Source organism: Hippocampus bargibanti, linkage group LG10 (assembly GCF_051943395.1).
Source record: "Hippocampus bargibanti isolate YZ-2025 linkage group LG10, ASM5194339v1, whole genome shotgun sequence".
Lineage (NCBI taxonomy): Eukaryota > Metazoa > Chordata > Actinopteri > Syngnathiformes > Syngnathidae > Hippocampus > Hippocampus bargibanti.
In genome coordinates, this window is record NC_142743.1 from 4,110,801 (window position 1) to 4,131,865 (window position 21,065).

Sequence of the window (21,065 nt, forward strand, 5' to 3'; positions counted from 1 at the left end):
CTACCTAGCTCGCTCACTAATTAGCTATTTATCTAGCTCGCTATGTAGCTCGCTAGCTATCTAGCTTGCTAGCTATCTAGCTCACTATCTATCTAGCTATCTAGTTTGCCATCTATCTAGTGAAGGAAATAAGTACATTTAGTTAGCCATTTTAAACTACAAGGAGATGCAGCGCACGGTTAAAGTAAAGGTGGCAAAGGCCTATGATGACTTCATTGCTCGGCTGGACAGCAAGGAAGGCGAGACTGATCTTTACAGGCTGGCGAGACAGAGAGACAAAGATGGTAAGGACCTGCAGCAGGTTCGGGTGATTAAGGATAGAGATGGGAATGTATTAACAAGTGCCAGTAGTGTGATGGCAAGATGGAAAGAGTACTTTGAAAAATTGATGAATGAGGAAAATGAGAAGGAACATAGAGTAGAAGACGTGACTGTTGTGGACCAAGACGTAGCAAACATTAGCAAGGATGAAGTGAGGAAGGCGCTGAAGAGGATGAAGGGAAAGGCACTGGGGCCTGATGATTTACCAATCGGGGTATGGAAGTGTCTTGGGGAGGTGGCGGTGGTTTTCTTGACCGGGTTATTCAGCAAGATCTTAGATGGTGAACAGATGCCTGAAGAATGGAGACAAAGTGTACTCGTGCCCATTTTTAAGAACAAAGGAGATGTGCAGAGATGTACTAACTACAGAGGAATAAAGTTGATGAGCCATACAATGAAACTCTGGGAAACAGTAGTTGAAGCGAGACTAAGAGTAGAAGTGAACATTTGTGAGCAGCAGTATGGCTTCATGCCAAAAAAAGAGTACGACAGATGCAGTGTTTGCTTTAAGAACGCTGATAGAGAAGTACAGAGAAAGGTCAGAAGGAATTGCATTGTGTCTTTGTAGATCTGGAGAAAGCGTACGACAGGGTGCCCAGAGAAGAGCTGTGGCATTGCATGAGGAAGTCTGGAGTGACAGAAAAGTATGTCAGAGTGGTGCAAGACATGTATCATGACTGTAAGACAGTTGTGAGGTGTGCTGTCGGTGTGACTGAGGAATTCAAGGAGGAGGTGGGACTCCACCAGGGGTCAGCTGAGCCCCTTCTTGGTTGCTATGGTGATGGACAGGCTGACAGACGATGTTAGACAAGAATCTCCTTGGACCATGATGTTTGCAGATGACATTGTGATCTGTAGCGAGAACGGGAAGGAGGTGGTGGAGAAACTAGAGATGTGGAGATATGCCCTGGAAAGGAGAGGAATGAAGATCAGTCGCAGCAAGACGGAATATATGTGTGTGAATGAGAGGGATCCAAGTGCAAGAGTGATGCTACAGGGGGAAGAGATAAAGAAGGTGCAGGATTTTAAGTATTTGGGGTCAACTGTCCAGAGCAATGGAGAGTGTAGAAAAGAGGTGAAGAAGCGTGTCCAGGATGGCTGGAGCGGCTGGAGAAAAATGTCAGGTGTGATGTGTGATAGAAGGGTTTCAGCTAGGATGAAAGGAAAAGTGTATAAAACAGTGGTGAGACCAGCCATGATGTTTGTACTGGAGACAGTGCCACTGAAGAAAAGACAGGAAGCAGAGCTGGAGATAGCAGAGCTGAAGATGTTGAGGTTTTCTTTGGGAGTGAAAAGGTTTGATAGGATCAGGAGTGAGTACATTAGAGGGACAACTCATATTAGAGGCTTTGCAGAGAAAATCAGAGAGGCCAGACTGAGATGGTTCGGACATGTCCAGAGGAAAGAGAGTGACTATATCGGGAGAAGGATGCTGAGCCTTGAACTGCTAGGCAGGAGACCGAGAGGAAGACCAATGAGGAGGTTTATGGATGTGGTCAAGCAGGACATGAAGGTAGCTGGTGTGAGAGAAGAGGATGCACAAAACCGGGATAGATGGAGGACATTGATTCGCTGTGGCGACCCCTGAAGGGAAAAGCCGAAAGGAGAAGAAGAGGAGTTAGCCATTTTAAACATTGTAGGATGAACATTAAAGTCGTGATTTGTTCAGTCGAAATAGTGGTTTGGTTTCAATGAATGAATGAGCGAACAGACATCGAGTGTTTGTTGGGAGTTATGTTTTTGCAGGTGCTGTACGTTCAAGGGGTCAGCTGGTTCTTATCACGCAGAGGAAGCAAAGGAATACAACATGGCCAAGGCTGTATGGAGGAGGTGAATGCTACAACAAAAACCAACGCTGTGTGATGGGGACGCAACTTGAGATATCCGCTTCCCCCACCAAAGAGGAAGACGACATCACAGACCAGTGAAGGAGAGGGATACAAACAACTATTGATATCTTTGTTTGAGGCAAATTTGAATATGCATGAAGTACTCATTAAAATGGGCTCCTGTCTCTCTCACTCCTGACTTTGAGGGTACACAAATATTTTCTGTGTCAAAGAGCTGAGACCCAGAATTTTGCATTAGACTATATTGTTCGGAATAAATCATCTGTGAGTAACTTGCCGGCTTCTTTGGTGATCTCTCTCACAACGAAGGTGCCAATTGATGGGTTATAACATTGCGCAATAAGGTAAATATTTAATTCCATTCATAATGTTTACAATTTTAAAATTAACTCTTAATGCTAATATTAGCCTGTAATATTTTAACCAAACACTAGCGATCTAAATCACAATATAGCTAGCTTGCTTTCTATCTAGCTCGTTATCTATCTAGTTCACTATATATCTCGCTATCGGTCTAACTAACTAGCTCGTAATCGGCCTAGCTCGCTATCTGTCCAGCTAGCTAGTTCGCTATCTATGTATCTATCGACTTATTTATTTATTTCATGATCATGGGTCTAATATGCTGTATTTATTTGGGCGAGTCTAAAAAATGTGATTAAGTCCAATCCGAAATGAGATTGGAGTGCATCGGAAGAGCCGCCATGAGCGAATTCCGAGGAATGGAACGATTCCCCCTGCACACGTGCTAGGTATGTTGGCGTGTGTTTTGCGTGTTCGCGTGCGTGTGTGTGTCACACCTTGGTGAGTAGCAAAATCCTCTTTTGCAGCCTCCCCAGGAGCAAAGATTGCGTCTCGCGCTTTTTCTGCTCCTCTAGCGTTTTGCTGCGCTGCTGCAGCAGCTCCGCCTGCAGCTCGGAAAGCGAGCGCTCCATGCTCCGAATGCTGTTGAGGGGATGGGGGGGGTTATTTATACAATGCTCTGAAAAAGTACAGTGGTACCTCGGTTCTCGACCATAATTCGTTCCAGGACCCTGTTCGAAAAGCGATTTTTTCGAACACCGAAACCACCGCTTTGCTCCTGTCACTTGCGAGTTGACAGTGGGGGGGGGGGGCTGCCTCTCCCGGCCGTTCTCTAATCACGGACACGGGGCATTTATACGGTTCGCGATCACCTCGTCAATGCCGGATGATTGACTCAACTCGCCACCGTACCTGGACTCTTCCTTCGATGCGTGAGTTTATCCGGTCCGAGGTATTTTCCCCGCGTCCCGTAAATGTATGTCATATTCCGGGATTGCGAAATTTTGCACCCTCGTTTGCCATTCGCTTTTTGGCGTAGTAAGCGGGTCGGATCACCCCCTGCCTTCTTACTCATCGTGTTTTCTTTTATTTGTGAATAAACATCCTGCTTGGGTCGTACGTGTCTGCTTTGGGATCCCAAACATTCCACTACGTTCCGACGAGTCAGCTGCCGTCACTCTCGCTCGGAACGTGACAGCTACGGATGACTCGGCTACAGGATGTTCTTTTCTCTTCAAATATCTATCCAATGACACTTGCTCTCACTTCCACAGTCACATCACTAGATTTCACGGCCTCCTTATTCTTTAATATCGTACTGATCGTATATTTCGCCATGCTGTATTCCCTCGCCAAATCAGACACTCGCACACCTCCTTCATATTTTGCGATTATTTCTTTCTTAAATGCAATAGTTGTACGCACTACTTTTCTTTTGTCACTTTAAGCAGCACTTACTTTCTTTGGAGGCATGATTAGGGGCTAAAACTCTTCGTACACCTATATTAGATTATTTTAGATTATTAGCTAGAGCAAAACGCAGCACGTCCGCTAGCGACAACAGTTGGTCACGAACAGAGCGATACACCCGTGCGCCGCTCAGCTCCCCACCCTGGCGTACGCACTCACGCGTCGTATTGGCGTTCGAACACCGATTGATGTTCGAACGCCGAAGCAAGAATATCTCGAATATTTTGTTCGAACACCGATTTGTTCGAACAGTGAGGCGTTCGAGAACCGAGGTACCACTGTATTTGATTTTGGTGTTTGACAACGTCAACAATGACATGGCATCGTTGCTTTCATTTTGGCACAAGTTTAAAACAAGGGGACAAAAGCCCCCCCCCCCTCGCTGTGTCAATCACACAAATGAAGCCTCTCCCACCAGTTTATTTCTTTTATTACAATACAATAGCACATTTATTATACGTAATATAAGGTCTTTTTTGTGTAGTTTTAAAGGACAACCGACACCATTTTTTGTTTCCTACCTGACATCAGAAAAACGTTTTATAACATCTAAAATATCCAAAACACGCAGGCTGATATTTTTAGTCAAATGAAAAACATCAATAAAAATGACTTAAAGTGTCCAAAAACTACAGTAAAGTCCCCAGGGAGTGACCAAGTCACGTGCCCAAGTCGACCAACGGCGCGGCCGATACAGATTTCGATAATGGTGGTACTGTGTAGAAACCCCTAAGAAAATATCGATTCACCTTAAGTATCTTTTGTATCGATATAAACATTGCAAAATGGCCGGCGGGAGATTAAAAAGAGCACCGTAGAAATATCGTAAAAACCACGAATCGTACTAAACGGAACTAATTATACATAAAAAGACTAGAAATGTGCACGGGAAATGAAAATAGTGTTATAATAAGCAGTATTATCAATATAAACGATATCAATATGAACGATATCGATATAACGAGACTTTACTGTACTTCAAATTGAACCCAGAAGTGGCCAGTTTCAGAAGGTCCCGCCCCCTTGTTCGTGACGTCAAGCCAGGACGTCTTGTCTTGCTCGAGAATCAAAACAATGGCTTCAGATTCGGAGATGTTTTCTTGTTACTCATCCAGTTATGAATATGATTCAAATAGTTCTGAAGAGGAAAGCATAAATGTTTGCAATCGATTAAATAAGTTCTTCTGGGTCATTTTGAGGCGTCAGGAATGATGTGTAGCGTCCCAGAAAATGCAGAAGATGACGTCAAAGCTCCGTTGGAAATGGGCTGATTTGTCTGCTGGGAATTTGTGTCAGCGAATACCAAATAGTTGTCTTGGTGCAACACACAACGATTCACCGTCGCGTTATTTATGTGTTTTCCTTCTAATTTAACCATCAACACTGATCAACGCAAAGTTTTCAGACCAAACAAAGTACCGTAAAATGCATTGTGTGTCACTTTCTCGGTCAGGGGCGTTTCCTCCGTGACGTGACGTCAGGAATCATCACCAACTCAAAAACAAGACTTCTTGAATATTCAGCGCGAGTCTTAAAACAAAATATAGCTATATGCGGTGGAATCTTTGTAAAATACGCTCAGTAGAAGTCATTTGAAGTGATTTTACAAATTATGGACACAACTTGTCCGGGCGTCGGTTGTCCTTCAAGGCTTATTTAGTAGAAATTTAGGTTTTATGGGGACCTGGGAACGGATTATTCTCATTTTAATGGTTTCTTATGGGAAATAAACGTTTGGCAGATGAACTTTTCGCCTTACACACATTTTCTGGTAACCAATTAAGTTGCCATATTTGTTTTCTCGTTTCATAGCGCAGTCTGGCGGTATTTTACTTCAGAGTGATCCCGATTGACAACGAAAGCAACCGATATCGACCAAAAGCACTATGCATTCTGATCATCCCTTCACCCTTCAAAACAAATGTTTTAGCTGTTGTATATGCAAATAAAATAATTTTTATAAAAATAATAGAAAATATCACTTGGGCGGAAAAAAAGTGTAATTATAATCATAATAATAATAATACATTTTATTTATAAGCACCTTTCAAAACTCTAAAAGGACACTTTACAGTCACGGGAGAAGAACTTTTTTTTGTGCGGGTGAATAATAATAATAATAATAATAATAATAATTTAAAAAATGTCATTTATAAGCGCCTTTCAAAACACTCAAGGTCACTTTGGAGTAACCGGATAGGTTTTTCTGAGGGTGAGCATTGGTAGCTACACGCGCCAGCTCAACCCACTCATAGAAAGCTAACTAGCCAGCTAATAGATAGCTAATAGCTAGCTTGCTAGCCAGCCAAATATCTAATAGGTAGCTCGCTAGATAGATAGCTATTAACTAGCAATTAGCTAGATAGCTTTCTATCTATTTGAGTTTTATTCAGGGTTGGGTGAAGGCTGGCGCATGTGGCTGCCGCTGCTCACCCAGAAAAACTTATCCTGCGACTGTAAAGTGACCATGAGTTTTGAAAGGAGCTTATAAATGAAATGTATAATAATAATAATAATAATAATAATTATTATTATTATAAATAGCGGACGTTTGGGATCCCTGATATGAACGAGTCGTCATGTGATATCATGACGAGATAACAAAGCAAGTGACATATCTTGCCTTTGCTTGGACAAGATAAACAGACGAGGGAAGCCATCTTGCACCACGGCACCCCCCCCCCCAAAAAAAAACATTGCAGATCAATGACACAAGCTAAAACAACCCAAGTGGCAAATCCTCAGAGAGATGATGTGCCACCCAACAATAGGATAGTAATTATACACCGTTTGAGGAGGGGTAATTACATGGTGCCCCCCTTTTTTTCTCGCTCTGCCATCACCCATTCTTCTGTTTCTAATATTTCATAATGAAGCCCATACGCTGGGCAGCAGAGGCGCTTGTTAGCTAATGAAAGCAAGGACCACCCCCCTCCCCTAACACCCCCTCCCACCCTCACTTCAGCCTAAAGAGAACACCGTTAATTAGGACGACTTTCTCTTGCCCCCCATATACGCTTCCATCAGCTGTGCAATCAGAACAGAGGAGCAGTTTAATTAACTTGGTGACAATTAGGGAGTTATGCTCTCATGGATGTGGAGGTTGGAGGGGGGGGGGGGGGCTTTGTATGTGGGAGGGGGGCAGTTACCGGCTGTCGAGTGCGTAGTTCTGTTCTTTCAGGACAATTTCCCTCTGATGGATGTGAATCACCTCCCTGGATAGATCCTCGGGTTTCCTGCAACAAACAGCCAGTGCCGTCAATGAGTGACCCGTCATTGGCGGTGTGCCGCAAGCGCAACCTTGAGCGACACTTGAACGCTCAAGTGTGTGCGATAAAACCGCCGAGCGAGCATTACAAGGTGACGCGACAGTAAACATTGTCCTGGCGGTAACCATTGTCAAAGGCAAATCCGACTTTTGACCGAGCGAGTTCCGTTCCAAGCAAAAGGTCGTAAGTCAAAATGGTCATAAGTCGGAATCCATTCAAAATGTTGAATAGAGAGGAAGAAAAATGACTCCCAACCCCCCCACCCCCACTGCCATCACACGGTCAATTGCTGTGCGAGAGAGAGCGACTTGTGACTTTGACTGTATAGTATCAGATCACGTAAATTCCGCCAGGGCAGATGAAAAAACGATAAAGCTGCTGATTCGGAAGTCTTTCTATTTATGCCGCTTGGCTGGGGAGGGAGGATGGGTGTTTGGGGGGGGGGGGGGGGGGCATCGGGGACCTAAATCATCTGACTAAAATATGAGGCACAGTGAATCATACGATGGAATAACTACAGTGATTCACACCCCCCGCCCCCCCCTGGCACCAGCGATGGGCCTCCAAAACAACACGGCAGTGGGAAAATAATCGGGGAAAACGCACAATTTATGAGCTGCGCATTATTTGAGCATCGCGGCGGCATGAATAAAGCGACTTGGCAAAAGGTGCAGAGGAAAAATAATAACAAACAAAACTTGCAGTGCAGAAGTGGATTTCAGTCACAAAGCCATTTTTCCCCTTTTCAGTTAAAGACGCACAAATAATCCCCATGACAAAACCTGGCGGCCATCTTGCGAGATTCCACCCAAATTTAAGATCATTCTTTCCGTGTGCGGCCCTCAAACCAAAAAAATGTGGACACACCTCTTCTATTCCATGTACGGATAATCTTTATTTGAGAAAAACAGGAAAATAATAAATAAATAATAATTCACGGATCCTTTTGACAGCAATGAAGTTTGACTAACTGTCTCCAAAATAGCCGCAGCCAACCAAAACAAACCAATAAAAGGTGCCGCTCTTCTCGTCGTGTATCGATGTACAGTGATACATCAGTTTACGAACGCTTTAGCTTACGAACTTTTCGACTTAACAAACACTAAATTCACGAAAATAAAATCAGACTAACTAGTTTTCAGCGGACGAACCAAACCACACAGCGTCACGGTGGATGGCGGACTAGTTTTCATCACCCTTTCCTTGAGTGCATACGTGGTTTGTTATCAAGGACACTTTTGCTATTATGGGAGCGAAAAAGACCCCACCATAGGCTAGTGTTAAGCCAAAGGGGACACAAAAGAAAATGATTGTCGAGCAGAAGGAGATCATCAAGAAACCCCGACGAGGTGTGCGTTTGTGTGACTTAGCAACGCAGTTCGATAAGTCGACCATTGCTACTTGTGGCTAAGGGTATTTCCGTGTTGTCGAAGCAGCGGTCTCAGGCAATAGAAGAGGTTGAAAAACTTCTGTTGTATTGGATTTGGATTAACGAAAAGCAGCTAGCAGGGGACAGTGTGAGTGAGGGTGTTATCGCAGAGAAAGCACAGTAACTTCACTCGGATATCATCAAGAGGCAACTACTTCAACAAGCATCACAAAGGTCAATAAAACGACTTTATTATAGAGTAGTTTATTTCTTTAACTACAATTCAATAGCACATTTATTATACATAAAAAGGTACATGTTGTGTAGTTTTAAGGCTTATTTAGTAGAAATGTATGTTTTATGGGGACCTGAGAATGGATTATTCTCATTTTAATGTCTGTGTAAGCTCTCGGTCGTACAGGAGTGGTCCATCAATGAAAAGGTTTCTTCAGCCGTCATCTGTACTTCTTTGAAGGTGTCTGACATTTCGCTTCTTATCCAAGAAACTTTGTCAACAAATTAGTCTTACTGGTAGTTTAGGCCCTATATATATATATATATATATATCCCTACTGTCCAGACATGGCGGTGCCGGACTCTGCTATCATAGGTCCCTGCTCTCAGGTTGGGGGGAGCAGAGGACTACTCCCTGCCACTCCACTCACTGTTCCTATTGTTCTGACTAACGACTGACTAACTCCCCTTTCTTTTTGGTTTGAAAGGGGAGTAAAAGAAGCAATTTTCATAAAACAACTGAATCCTTCATTAAACCGGTTTGGTGGGGTGAGGTTCAATTTGGATCGTTCGTACAACAGCTTACTTAGGCAAAATACAATTAGGAATACTGATGAGGTATAAAGGACAACCGACGTCTCCGGACAAGTTGTGTCCATAATTCGTATAGCAGTCCGGAACCACCATGTCTGGACAGTAGGGATATATATATACGTTAGTTTGCTGACGAAGTTTCTTGGATAAGAAGCGAAACGTCCGACACCTTCAAAAGGTACAGATGACAGCTGAAGAAATCTCATTTTAATGGTTTCTTATGTGAAATAAATGTTTGAAAGACGAACTTTTCGCCTTACACACACTTTCTGAGAACTAATTAAGTTCGTAAGCTGAGGTATCACTGTACATTGGAGATTTCAGCAGTTTTTTTTCAGAGGAAAAGGTTTCTTCCGCCGTCATCTGTATTTCTTTGAAGGTGATAGAACTATTTTATATGCACATCCTTAAAGGACAACCGACGTCACCTTTTTGTTTCTTAACTGACATAAAAAATGTTTTATAGCATCTAAAATACCCAAAACACGCAGTATGATATTTTTATTCTAATGCAAAACACCAATAAAAATTACTTAAAGTGTACAAAATCTGCAAAAAATTGAGCTGCAAATTGGGCATTTTCAGAAAGTCGCGCCCCCAGTTCGTGACGTCACGCCAAGACGTCTTGCATTGCTGGAGAATCAAAACAATGGCTTCAGATTCGGAGAATATGCTTTCTTGTTACACATTCAGTTATGAATATGATTCAAATAGTTCTGAAGAGGAAAGCATACATGTTTGCAATTGATTAAAGAAGTCCTTCGGTGTCATTTTGAGGCATCTGGACTACAATGTAGCGTCCCAGAAAAGAGGCAGAAAATGGCAACCAAGCTCCCTGTGAGGAATTAATCAGCCCATTTCCACAGGCTGATAAATTCCTTTTATAGAGCTTGGTCGCCCTCTTCTGATTCTTTTTGGTGCAACATGACATTTTCAGACCAAACAAGCACAGCAAAATGTATTGATGTGATGGAAGCACTCCTACAATGTGTCCTTTTTTTCGATCAGGGGCGTTCTTTCAGTGACGTCACGTACGACGGACTCGTCACCAACTCAAAAAACAACACTTCTGGAATATTCAGCGCGAGTCTTAAAACGTAAAATATAGCTATGTGCGGTGGAATCTTTGTAAAATATGCTCAGTATAAGTCATTTGAAGCCATTTTACAAATTATGGACACAACTTGTCCGGAGACGTCGGTTGTCCTTTAAACATCCAATGTTACTTATTTTCTACTCATTTGTATTTGTCTAAGTTTAGTCTAAGTTGTTACTCTATATACAGTGAAACCTCGGTTTACGAAGCCATTGGCTTATGAACGTTACATTTATGAAAATTTTATCTTGGCAGACGAACTATTTTTCGGGATACACACTGAGCTGCCACAATGAGTGATGTGTCGTTCGCAAACGAGCCTGTTCTCCTCACAAGAAAATGGTGGCCACTGTTTACGTCCTCTATTCCCTGCCCCCAGTCTTCGGTTAAAGCGACGTGATTGGTCAAGAACGCAGCAGTGGGGGATAGGGTTACAGACAGAGAGAGAGTGAGGCCGTTCTCAAAAAAACAAAATGGCGTCTTCGTTTCAAGCCATGTCATTGGTCAAGAACCCAGCAGTGGCGGGCAGGGGGGGTTAATTAAAGAGAGAGAGTGAGAAAACACACACACGAAAAGGAGATGACAGAGCTTGAAACAAAAAATAAAACAAAAGTATGAGAATAGTGAGAAAATGGATAGAAAACAGTTAAAATATCTCATTGATCAGGCTCCACAAATAACCCGCACAAGTCATCTGTACACTTGATGCAAAAAGCTATCAACCCAGCTCAACAGATCACAATTGATGAAGAACTAGATACAATTATCACAGAGAAAGCACCTACAACGGATCATTCCTCAAGATGGTGAAAGAAGCCTCTGTTCCTCATCAAGTGTTTAATGCTGAGGAAACCGGACACTTCATTCCATCAAGCCATTAACGACCATCACAAAGGTAAATAAAATGACTTTATTGTACAGTAGTTCATTTCTTTAATCATAATACTATAGCACATTTATTATAAATAAAATAAGGTATATTTTGAGTAGTTTTAAGGCTTAGAAAATTAGAAAGTATAAAAGTATGTTTTATCGAGACCTGGGAACTGATTATTCTCATTTTAATGGTTTCCTATGGGAAATTAATTTTTGGGATACACACTTTTCACCTTACACATTCTGTCTGGGAACCAATTAAGTTCGTAAGCCAAGGTCCCACTGTATATGTGTAGTTTACCTTGTAACCTGATGTATTTGTTGTGTGTACCGTTACTCAAACATTCTCATTTCAGTCTAATGTCATATTTCACCCTTCTATCTCATAGCTGAAAGGCCCTTTTGAAATGTCATTCCCGCCCTATGTAACATCTCGGGTGGGGGGAGAGCAGAGTCTTCTGCCTCAATGGCCTGCCTATTTTGACCTCACAATGTCTCTGCTGTCCAAGACTAAAATAATCTTTTGTTCATCACTTTGATTCCTGCTGATTAAACATCATCACAACACCATCTTCTAACACCGTGAAGAGCCATGAACCAGAGAAAAAGATCCATCTGACGTGTCAGACATTTCTCTCCTCATCATTGATTCACTCACCGATACCATCACAGACCACATAAACTTTTGTGAACAAAACACTGTACCCACCAGGACTGTGCTGTGTTTTTCCAACAACAAACCATGGATTAATCCTGACATAAAAGCCCTCCTGAAGGAAAAGAAAAGGGCTTTTGTGTCGGGCAACAGAGAGGAACTGAAGGCCGTGCAGATCCAACTGAGGAGGAAGATCAGAGAGGGGAAGAAGGCCTACAGGATTAAAATAGAGGAGCAGCTGCAAGCTAGCAATGTCGCTGGTGTCTGGAAGGGCCTGAAAAACATCTCAGGCCACAAAAGCCCAGTGACATTGAACGAAGAAGACAAGGACTGGGCAGATGAACTCAACCACTTTTTCAATCGGTATGACAAGTCGTCTGTCGCCCCCGGCCCGCCGTCAACTTCACCTGTAGCTGCACCTGCACCAACTCTCTCTGGGGCCTTACCCTCCCTGCCCCCTCTCACGACCAGCTTCCCAACAACTGCACTGCGCAGGTGAGGAACCAACTGTGGAGGATGCAGGTGAGGAAGGCAGCAGGTCCGGATGACATCAGTTCCCGACTCCTCAAGACCTGCTCCGACCAGCTGTGTGTCATTGTCCAGCACTTGTTCAACCTGAGCCTGAAGCTGGGCAGAGTTCCACAGCTGTGGAAAACGTCATGCCTGGTCCCAGTGCCCAAGATTGCCAACCCAAAGGAGCTCAACAACTACAGACCGGTGGCGCTGACGTCTCACCTGATGAAGACGATGGAGAGACTCGTCCTTGCCCACCTGCGACCGCTGGCAAGCTCATCGCTGGACCCGCTACAGTTTGCCTACCAGCCCAGCATCGGTGTGGAGGATGCCATCATCTACCTCCTCCACTCGGCGTTGCTGCACCTGGAGAATGCTGGGAGCACGGTGAGGATCACGTTCTTCGATTTCTCCAGTGCCTTCAACACCATCCAGCCAAATCTACTGGGGGACAAGCTGAGGCATGCCGGAGTCGATCATCACTTTACATCCTGGATTACAGATTACCTCACAAACAGGCCACAGTATGAGGGTAAAGAACTGTGAGTCGGACAGGCTTCTCTGCAGCACCGGAGCGCCGCAGGGGACAGTCCTGGCTCCATTCCTGTTCACCCTCTACACCTCGGACTTCAACTACAACACCCCAACCCGCCACCTTCAGAAGTTCTCTGACGACTCAGCTATTGTCGGCCTCATTACAGAGGGAGACGATAGGGAGTACAGGGGACTGACAAAGGACTTTGTGGACTGGTGCCAGCAGAATCACTTCCAGATCAACACCGGGAAAACCAAAGAGCTGGTGGTGGACTTCTGCAGGAAACAATCCTCACCTGCACCGTTGAACATCCAGGGTTCGGACATTGAGAGGGTGACCTCCTACAAGTACCTACAATATGCCTTTCTTTATACTTGCACTATGTACAGTTTTTTATGAAACGGTTTTGCACATTTACATTTGCACAGTATACAGTTGACAGTTTTATTTTGTTATGCTCAGAATACAGTAAAGTCTCGTTATATCGATATTCAAGGGAGTCCGAAAAAATATCGATATAACCGGGACTATCGATATATCCGACCCTGTTTGCATGTAATTTTCTCAGTGCGTGCATAGAAATAGTATCGATATAACCGGGACTATCGATATATCCGATATCGATATAACGAGACTTTACTGTATCTTGTTTTCTATCCTTTCACCCCCACCCCATCCCCTTTCAATTGCTGCTGTGGACTGCAAATTTCCCCATTGTGGGACAAATAAAGGTTTTCTGATTCTGATTCGCAAAGCTTTGTCAGCGAACTCAAGTTATGCTGATTACCCTGGCCCTATTAAGGCTTATTTAGTAGAAAATGTTCATAGAAAATGATGTTTTATGGGGACCTGAGAATGTATTATTCTCATTTTTAATGGTTTCTTATGGGAAATAAATGTTTGGCAGACAAACCTTTCGCCTTACACACACTTTCTTCAATAAAGTTCGTAAGCTGAGGTATCACTGTATTAATTCAACGGAAAAAAAACGAATGACAGTTACTTGTGGTTCCCGTGTGACATGAATACCAAAATGTATGGACAATGTGCGATTTAATTGAAAGTTAATCCGAGTCGGAACACCGCGCACACATAATCACACACACTTGTAAATCAAGTGAGCCATCAAAGTGTTGTTTTGGAGAATGAGCATATCACCACCTGCAGGTCGTTTGTTGCATCACAAGTGAAAGGCCGTTTGGTGGATTGACCCACAAACTGACCTTATATTGAGTCCTGTCGATTGTCCGAGGTTCTCCCACGCTTTGACCTTCTCTGCCAACCTCTGCGTAGTAAAGACAACCGAGTGTCAAAGAAATAATGTGCCGATTGGGATTTGTTGTTGGCGTGGGGGGGGGGGGGGGTTACCTCATTCTCCAGTTCCGCATTGAGCAGATCTTCTTTGGTCTTGGCCGTGCGCTCCAGCTTCCTTTTCAGGCCCTCGGCCTCCTCTTTCAGCAGGCTGCAGTTCTCTCTGCTTTCCCTGTCGGCGACACGTCGCATTGACTTGCAATGAGGTCAAAGTTCACACCCCGGATCCAAAACGGTTGCCCATCTATAAAAGGCAACAGACCTGAGTAAAATATTCTCCTGTCGAAGGCGCTTGAGCTCCTTCTCCAGATCAGGAACTCTGCTGGCCTCCTGCTTGACGTTCTTCACGATGGCAAAGTCTTGCTCCTGAAGGGACAGGCGCCTTTCCAATTCCTGGAGGTTGGAGGGGGGGGGAGGGGTATAGACAAATAAAATGGCTGCCGTTTTTTGACAAAGCCAACTGACGCATGCGCGTGACGACCTTTTAATAATAATAATAATAATAATAATAATAATAATAATAATAATAATAATACATTTCATTTATGAGCGCCTTTCAAAACTCTCAAGGACACTTTACAGTCACTGACCTTGATCTTGAGGACATGCTCCGAGCAGGACGACTGCGACGCTTGGAGATTCTGGTACAGCTCAGACACTTCCTGGTACTTCCTGGTAGAAGAAGAAGAGTGATCAGGGGAGGGAGCGGGGCGTTGGCCATGAGGAGGGCATACCGGCGCTGTAAATCCAGCTGCTCCTGCAGCGCTTGCTTCTCCAATTTATGAGTGGAAAGGAGCAAGTCCTGGTTTTGAAGATTCCGCTTCAGGTCTCGGATCTGGTCTTTCAGGGCGATGACGGTCTGACGACGCAGGTGGCAAAATGACAAAAGTTGAGGTCAACGAGGGGAGGCCGATTTCCGACACTGCTCATACCTGGTTGGCGGCATCGAGTCGGGTGTCTCGCTCGTCCAGCTTTTTGTCCAGGCTCTCCACGTGGTTGCGGAGCTCCCGGTTGGCCTCGGCCTGCTGCGCCAGCGTCCTCACCAGCTCCGTCTCACGCTCCTCCGACTTCTTGAGACGCGACGCCAATTCGCTGTTCTTCCCCTCCAGTTGCTACGGGAGACAAATACGCTGACCCTTTAAAGGACAACCGACGTCTCCGGACAAGTTGTGTCCATAATTTGTAAAATGGCTTCAAATGACTTCTACTGAGCGTGTTTTACAAAGATTCCACCGCATATAGCTATATTTTACGTTTTAAGACTTGTGCTGAATATTCCGGAAGTCTTGTTTTTGAGTTGGCGACGAGTCCTCACCCTAAGTCACTGAAGGAACGACCTGACTGAGAAAGGACATACCTTGCATCACCTCAATGCATTTTGCGGTACTTTGTTTGATCTGAAAACTTCGTGTTGATCCGTGTTAATGGCGAAATTAGAAGGTAAACACAATGGTAACGCAATGGTGAATCATTGTATGTTACACCAAGACAACTCTTTGATATTTGTTGAAAAAAATTCCAAACCGCAAAACAAAACTATTTCCAACGGAGCTCTGCCGCCAACTTCTGCATTTTCTGTGACACTACACATCAGTCTTGGGAAATCAAAACGACCCAGAAAACCTTCTTTAATCGATTGCAAACATTTATACTTTCCTCTTCAGAACTATTTGTATCATATTCATAACTGGATGCGTAACAAGAAAGCATATTCTCCGGTGGCTCGGGGCGTAACACTTTCGTGTCGGGCATACGACTTCCAAAACGTCTCGGCCCGTGTGGCCGACAACTTCAAGAAAAAAAAAGAAAAAAAAAAAGATTTTTTTTTTTCAAATCAAACGTTTGTTTCATTCAATCACGCAAAAGCTACAAGCAAACCACATGGAGTCCAGTTTCTTAGCGGCTTTCAAAACTCTCAAGTACACTTTTCAGTAAAGGTGTCGTCCGAAGCACGAAACAGGCTTATGATTGGCTGCCGTTGCCGAGTATGCAAATTGTCAAACAGGCTTCTGATTGGTTGTCGGTGCCGAGTATGCAAATTATAATTTGCAAACTCTGCACCGGCAGCCAATCAGAAGCCTGTTTCGTGCTTCGGACTACACCGTGACTGAAAAGTGTACTTAAGAGTTTTGAAAGGCGCTTAGAAAGAGGAGTTCACATGGCTTTAAGCAGACAACGCAACGCAAACAATGCATTGTTCACCATGACGACAAACGACAACTGGATCAAAATCTTCAGCAAGGGATATTTACCATAAATCAAGCAAGGGAGCATTTGTGGGAGGTACTTCCTTAATTTAAAAAATCCTTTATATTTCGCAACAATTGTTTTTGTGCGATTAGTCGTCTTATTGTGTTTCAAGTTGTGAAAAACGGGGCAGACAAGTTTATGGCCGGGCAGGCAACTTTTCAGAGTTGTCTGACCGGGTGTCCGCTAACTTCTTGTGAGTTTCAGACACTGCATATAGCTATATTTTACGTTTTAAGACTCGCACTGACTATTCTGGAAGTCTTGTTTTTGAATTGGTGACGATACCTACCGTGACGTCACGGTAGGTATCATCACTGACCGAGAAAGCGACAGACAATGCATTTTGAGTATTTTGTTTGGTCTGAAAACTTCGTGTTGATCTGTGTTGATGGCTAAATTAGAAGGAAAACACATAAATAACGCGATGGTGAATCGTTGTGTGTTGCACCAAGACTACTATTTGATACGAGCTGACACAAATTCCCAGCAGACAAATCAGCCCATTTCCAACAGAACTTGGGCGCCATCTTGTGCATTTTCTGGGAGGCTACATTGCAGTCCAGATGCCTCAAAATGACACGGAAGGACTTTTTTTTAATTGATTGCAAACATTTATGCTTTCCTCTTCAGAACTATTTGAATCATATTCATAACTGGATGAGTAACAAGAAAGCATCTTCTCCGAATCTGAAGCCATTGTTTTGATTCTCGAGCAAGGCAAAACGTCTTGGCGTAACGTCACAAACCTTCTGAAACTGAAACTTTCTGAGGTCATTTTGAAGTAGTTTTGGGACACTAAGTCATTTTTAATGTTTTTTTTCATTTGACTAAAAATATCATCCTGCGTGTTTTGGGTATTTCAGATGCATTAAAACGTTTTTCTGATGTCAGTTAGGAAACAAAAATTGTGTTGGTTGTCCTTTAAACTCACGTTCACCCAAAAAATTTACAAGTGATACGGCCCGATTCCTCATATTCACGACGTCATTTGGAAAAAACTAAATACAGTGATACCTCAGCTTAAGAAAGCTTTAGCTCACAAACTTTTTGTTTCATGAACATTACATTCGCGAGCATATAGCCTTGGCTGATAAACTAGTTTTCACCGGACGAACCAAACCACACGCCGCCACGGTGGCTGGCGGACTAGTTTTCGGCGGATGAACACCAAACCAAATGATCTAACAGCGGCACGGTGGCTGGCGGACAAGTTTTCATCACCCCTTTTCTTTGAGTGCAGACGTGATTTGTTATCGAGTGGAGTACTTTTGCTATTGGAAGCGAAAAAGACCCCACCGCAGGCTCGTGTTCAGCCGAAGAGGACACAAAAGAAAATGACGATCGAGCAGAAGACGTAGATCATCGAGAAACACCAACGAGGTGTGCGTTTGTGTGATTTAGCGTCCTAGTACCAGTACACTAAATCGACCGTTGCTACGAGAGGCTCAGGGTGTTTCTGTGTTGTCGAAGCAACAGTCTCAGGCAATAGAGGAGGTTGAAAAACTTCTGTTAATTTGGATTAACGAAAAGCAGCTAGCAGGGGACAGTGTGAGTGAGATTATTATCGCCGCCGAAAAAGCAAGGCAACTTCACTCGGATATCATCATGAGGCAACTACATCAACGTCCATCACAAAGGTCAATAAAACGGCTTTATTACACAGTACAGTTTTTTCTTTAATTACATTCCAATAGCACATTTATTATACATAAAATAAGGTGTATTTTGTGTAGTTTTAAGGCTTATTTAGTAGAAAAGTCTGCTTTATGGGGACCTGAGTACGGATTATTCTCATTTTAATGGTTTCTTATGGGAAATAAATGTTTGGAAGACGAACTTTTCGCCTTACACACACTTTCTGGGAACCAATTAAGTCGCGTAAGCTGAGGTATGACTGTACATTGGAGATTTCAGCAGTTTTTGGAGGAAAATGTTTGTTCTGCGGTCATCTGTACTTCTTTGAAGGTGTCGGACATTTCGCCCCTAATAAGGCTTATTTAGTCGAACATTTTAGTTTTATGGGGACCTGACAACAGATTATTCTCATTTAAATGGTTTCTTATGGGAAATAAATATTTGGAAGACTAACTTTTCACCTTACACACACTTTCTGGGAACTACCTTATTAATTAGAGTATACCGCGCAAAATTTTCAACCTAAAAAAAGAACTCAAAGTTTGGATGAGTGTTATAAACAAGGCCTGGGGAAAAAAAATTCTCAGATATGTTTAATGCTTCATCCCTTCCAGGAGGGGTCAGCATTTCCATGGCTATTCTCGCCCTTCAGCTTCGATTCTCGGAAAGACCCGGATCACGCGCATTCCTTTTTTTAAAATTGATTAGCATTTCTTTCGCTACGCTTCATTTCCTTTCCTCGCCTCACCCACACTGAAACGCGAGTTAAGCAATGCTGTTTTGCACCATTACCAATATTCAGTTTCCATTCAGTGTTCTTCATATTTTAATTGATATACTGGTAGCCGAGAAAAAGTGAAACACAATTTTATACTGATTTTTAATTGAAACTTTGGGGTGCTTGTGATACACATGTGCGCGTTATACTCGAATGAATACGGTAATTACGTTCGTAAGCCGAGCTATCACTGTACACAATAAAACAAAATTTAGAACATCAGAAATGACAGGACTGGACTGGACTTTGAGTTTAATGTTAAGTTGTTAAGTTTAATGTAAAGTGAAGACATCTGAGGAGGTGTATCTTCATTTCCCAAAATCAAAATGAATCGTTTTTTTGCTGAAATCCTCGAGAATGAAATTGTGAGGCGCCGTGTGCACATTACCTTCAAGTTGCAGGCAGTGTCGCTGGCACTTTTCTCCAGCTCCACGCGGACGCGTTTGTGACTCAGCTCCATCTGCTTCTTCTCCTGGTCCAGCTTCAGGTAGCGACTGTGCGACTGGACCTTCTCGGCCGCTTCTAACCACTATGTTGGGAAGACGCGTGTGCGGTGAACGCAAATATCGTACTTAGTCGCGTCAGTGCGTGTCCGCCTACCTCCATGCTGCGTTTGTACTGGTTCTGCAGGGTGGTCGCGGCCGCTGCCGCCGAGGGCCGCAGCGCCTGGGGCGAAAGCCTGGTGCAGTCGATGAAGGAGTTGAAGGACTTCATGGTGGAATACACGGTGGTGTTATCGTCGCAATCCATTTTGGGAGTCTCTACGAGCAAAATTCAAGTCGGCAAGTCACAAACATCAACGGCAAACTCCCATTATATTTCATGCGCACTTCACATCAATTTCAACGATGAAAAATGAAGCGTGGATGTGCTTTGCATCTCCAAACTAAGAATAAATTCAGGCATGTAAAAGTAGGCACACCAGACACACTTGAGAGACTTTTAAGATAAGGTAAGAAAAAATTCATTCGTTTCACAAAGAAGAAATTCCCACATTTGGGAATGTTTGCTTTTTTCAGCGTTCTTTTCATGCAACGAATGTCTAACGTTACTTTTTGCAAAGGAAAAAAGGACCACTTAGTTTTGACTCGTGTCGGTATGTGGTGGGCTTCTTCTGACTTTTAAATCAGTCCTATTATCCTACTGTAGTCCAAACAGATAGTTGGCTTGTTATACTTGAGCGAAATTTTTGACTAGTCGTGCTATTTCTGATTATTTCAGGACAATTAAAGACGCACAGAATCACACGGGCCCGCGGAATTTAAAGGCAGCGTTTCGAATTGGGCTCTTGTGTTTGGACCTCGTCTAACATTGTGCGAGTGTACTCAAAGTTTGTGGCCACGACGCCGAAATGAGCGAGCAGACTAAGCGAGTTGGTGTCACCACAATGTGCCCCAAGTTGCCGCCATTCATTCAATGCCAAAGCTCATGAAGTAGCGTCTGTCATTTTAATTGCATGTTTGAACATTACACGGGACAGTTATTAAAACCACCTACTTCACTTCGTCGTCGTCTTGGTGACGTTTATTCGATGTTTGATGGTAGCGATCTGCACTAGTTTTAAGTCTTCTTGTTGCTCCAAACAGTAGCCTAGCTTCGCTTTAGCGCGTCCATAAAAAAAATCTTCCTGTTTGCCGTAAACCAACTGGCGCGAGTCTTGACAACGACCACGAAGAAATGTTAAAATATGAAGGTTTTTCAACATGCTAGCGACATCAAGGAGCAAGTGTAAGAAACCCGTCAGGTTTTGATCGACCAAACTATTGTGCGATATTTTATATACATTTAAAACGTACTTTTATTAGTTACCGCGTGAGCCGGAAACAAGCCCGGTATGTCGCAAAACTACACGCCCACGCTGCAGTATTTGAATCTCCATCGACTCAATATGTATCGTCTTTAATGAGTGATGACCACGACCACGAAGAAATGTTAAAATACGAAAGTTTTCCAACATGCGTCAGATTTTGATCGACCGAACTATTGTGCGATATTTTATATCAATT

General features: G+C 43.4%; 1 protein-coding gene across 1 annotated transcript in view; it reads right to left on the reverse strand.

The window, feature by feature from the left end:
• mad1l1 (mitotic arrest deficient 1 like 1) overlaps positions 1–20,854 on the reverse strand; it is a 32,550-nt gene extending 11,696 nt beyond the window's left edge. Inside the window, exons 1-11 of the mRNA XM_089005459.1 lie at positions 20,557–20,854; positions 19,660–19,818; positions 19,448–19,588; positions 15,329–15,508; positions 15,131–15,255; positions 14,987–15,068; positions 14,659–14,789; positions 14,454–14,568; positions 14,309–14,370; positions 7,094–7,180; positions 2,972–3,116 (exon numbers count right to left, since the gene is read on the reverse strand). Of these exons, the coding sequence (XP_088861585.1) occupies positions 2,972–3,116; positions 7,094–7,180; positions 14,309–14,370; positions 14,454–14,568; positions 14,659–14,789; positions 14,987–15,068; positions 15,131–15,255; positions 15,329–15,508; positions 19,448–19,588; positions 19,660–19,809 (1,218 nt within the window). The 5' untranslated portion in view covers positions 19,810–19,818; positions 20,557–20,854. The remainder of the gene's footprint in view (positions 1–2,971; positions 3,117–7,093; positions 7,181–14,308; positions 14,371–14,453; positions 14,569–14,658; positions 14,790–14,986; positions 15,069–15,130; positions 15,256–15,328; positions 15,509–19,447; positions 19,589–19,659; positions 19,819–20,556) is intronic.
• Positions 20,855–21,065: the final 211 nt, after the last annotated feature.